This window comes from Juglans regia, chromosome 2 (genome assembly GCF_001411555.2).
Source record: "Juglans regia cultivar Chandler chromosome 2, Walnut 2.0, whole genome shotgun sequence".
Lineage (NCBI taxonomy): Eukaryota > Viridiplantae > Streptophyta > Magnoliopsida > Fagales > Juglandaceae > Juglans > Juglans regia.
The window spans coordinates 16,587,841-16,590,565 of NC_049902.1; the positions used below are offsets into that span (position 1 = coordinate 16,587,841).

At 41.5% G+C, this 2,725-nt stretch overlaps 1 protein-coding gene across 1 annotated transcript; it reads left to right on the forward strand.

The window, feature by feature from the left end:
• Positions 1-1,879: 1,879 nt before the first annotated feature.
• On the forward strand, positions 1,880-2,386 carry LOC108986961. The gene is made up of 2 exons (XM_018959776.1): positions 1,880-2,135; positions 2,241-2,386. The coding sequence occupies exons 1-2, from the start codon at positions 1,880-1,882 to the stop codon at positions 2,384-2,386; spliced, it is 402 nt and encodes a 133-aa protein (XP_018815321.1).
• Positions 2,387-2,725: the final 339 nt, after the last annotated feature.

A 2,725-nucleotide genomic window follows, 5' to 3' on the forward strand; every position in this document is an offset into this window, starting at 1 on the left:
TAGGTCTAAGTCGGGCTTGAAGTTGATGCACCTGCACTGCTGATATTTCAGAAAGTTCGGCCTTATCGTGCAATTCAAATATTTGATTTAATTGCAGATGTTTTGGAGGTCTAGTGCACGAAAGTTACAGCTTGAAAACACCACTTTCCTAGTTATATTAGGATTCTGTTTTATTTTTAATATTTCCCTTAATTAAGTCAGATTTGGATATGGTTATTTGAGGATAATGTTTAGAATATTTTAGGAGATTTGGTAGGATTCTAAGAAGGGGATGAATGTGTAAAAGAAAAGAAAATCATCATACTAGGGCATCTCTCTCCCCTCTTTTCTAACTCCTCCTTCCAGTTTTCATGATGGTTTTGTGTGACTAAACTTTCATAATTGGTCGAAGGAAATAGAAACCTCGGAATCAATAAAACTGTGAGATCTGATTTGTTTTTAGTGTTCAATTAATGCTTTGAGTATCAAATGTTTTTCTATGCCTATTTTCATGATTGTCTCGTTTAATTACTAGGAGGCCTACTAGTTTATTATTCGTTGCAATCTACTGCTAGATTAAATATCAAATTCGTAATTGTTTGATTCCTCTAATTTGTGAAGCAACTAAGATTTGATGATTTGCTGCATAAGAAATTATTAGATCTTATGAAGAACTCTCGACGAAATTAAATGCAACCGCTTATGCTTGTATTGTTTAGCTTCATCGATCTCTGTAATTCTTAAGGCGGCTACTAGATTAAATCTTTAGCGCTTGTCTTGGGTTGTTTAGTAGTTAGGGTTAATTAGATCTTTTGTTTTCTAATTAACTGTGACTAAGGAGAGATAGGAAAATAATTCCAACGGTGAATATTCAAAGTATGAATTAATATACATTTGCATCGATGATCAATTGTAAATTTCCGATAGTGGATGTTGAATTAGACCAATGTTTGTTCTTTTGATTGATTTCGATACTTTAATTTGAATTGTTTATTTGTTGTTCTTCTTAAAATTGTTTTCGTTATACTCAAACCCCCCCTCACAATCCTTGTTCATGTAGCAGAAAAACTAGGCTAAATACTCTCCGTGGGAACGATCCTTACTTGCACTACTACTACATGTATTTTTAGGAGTATAGGTTTTATTTTTGGTTGCCTGCGATAGTAGGCTTTAATTAGGTTTTGTTTTAAATACTCTTTGTAGCCTCATTTTAATTAGTTTATGAAATTTGATGAATTTATTCATTGTGAGTTGAGTTTATCTCCTCTTGTTCTTGAATGAACTTTTGAACTTATCAAAGGCAAATCACAAGCTTTGTGGCGTTCGTCCTTATAATTTAGGTTTTTGAGACAGGTTCTTCAATGGGTCTTGATTTTCATATAATCTAAGTTCTTGAAACGAGTTCCTCAACGAGTATAAATTTTTCATTGGCTTGATTTTGGCTTTCTTGGGTGAGTTTTCAAATTAATTGTGGGTTCAAGAGATTCCATTCCCACAGAAACTGACGACAGAGGTGGGAAGCCTTCAACAAGAAATGAGGCCTTGCGAAGAGCGAATGGCAAGCCGATGGGTGAGGTCAGCCCTAGCTAGGACGAGCACGTTGAGTCCAGACGTGCCCCAAAGGTAGATGCGGCTGAAGGGGAAAGGAGTCAAATGCACCACGATATGCGGGAATGGCCAAGAGGATGGGCACATCGTCTTCCATAGCCCAGCTTCTCACCAGCACAAACCTACCGTACAACGCAGAGGTCATGGCAACTCCCCTTCCACCTAAGTTCAAGGTCCCCCAAATGGAGATGTATGATGGGTCTAATGACCCCCTTGAGCATTTGGAAACATTCAAAGCCCACATGACCTTGCACGGGTTCCTGGGAAAAGTCGTGTGCCGAGCCTATCCCACATGACATTGAAAGGCGCAGCCAGGACATGGTTCAGGTCACTACCCCTAGGATCTGTCGATGGATTCAGAGAGCTATCCTGCCTGTTCTTGACACAATTCATGGTGAGCCGAAGGAGAAGGCGACCCGCAGCATACCTTCTAACTGTTGAGCAACGAGAAGATGAGAACCTGAAGGCACATCTCTCCCAGTTTAACCAGGAGAGCATGATAACGGACGATCAAGATGAGAAGATCACCTTGGCCGCCTTGTTAGAAGGTATCTGGCCAAAGTACCCGTTTATGGCATAATTGGCAACAAAAACCCTGAAGATGCTGTGGGAATTCATGGACCGTGCAAAGGATATCCTTTGGGCTTTAATAGTGCCTAGGAGAAGGCTAGTAGAAGGACTAGTGAAGCGAGACACTCGAAAATCCATGATGGACAAGGGAAAGGCCAGCAGGATGCAAGGCTGGGAAAAGACGCACCAGCAAGGGCGCATAGTGGAGGCCAAGCTCACTCGAGCCTGATCATAGAAAAGAGCCCCGCAAGAAACTGGCTAGTAGAGTCGATAGGATAGACGATTTTGCACCTACCACCAGACGAACTGGCACAAAACCGAAGACTGCTACACGCTGAAACGAAGAATGGACGAGTTAGAAAATCTAATAGCTCAATACCTTTCGAGAGATGGATGCCTGGAGCCCTGAATCATTGGGTGCTCAAGGCAGTAGCGAAGTGCAATTCCCAAAAGATGCAAAGCCAAGAGAGAAGCATTGAAGAGGCCCCACGTCGGGCCCCAGCCTGGCCAACAACCCCATAGGAGAAATCCGCACTATCATGGGGGGATACACAGGTGGAGGTCCAAC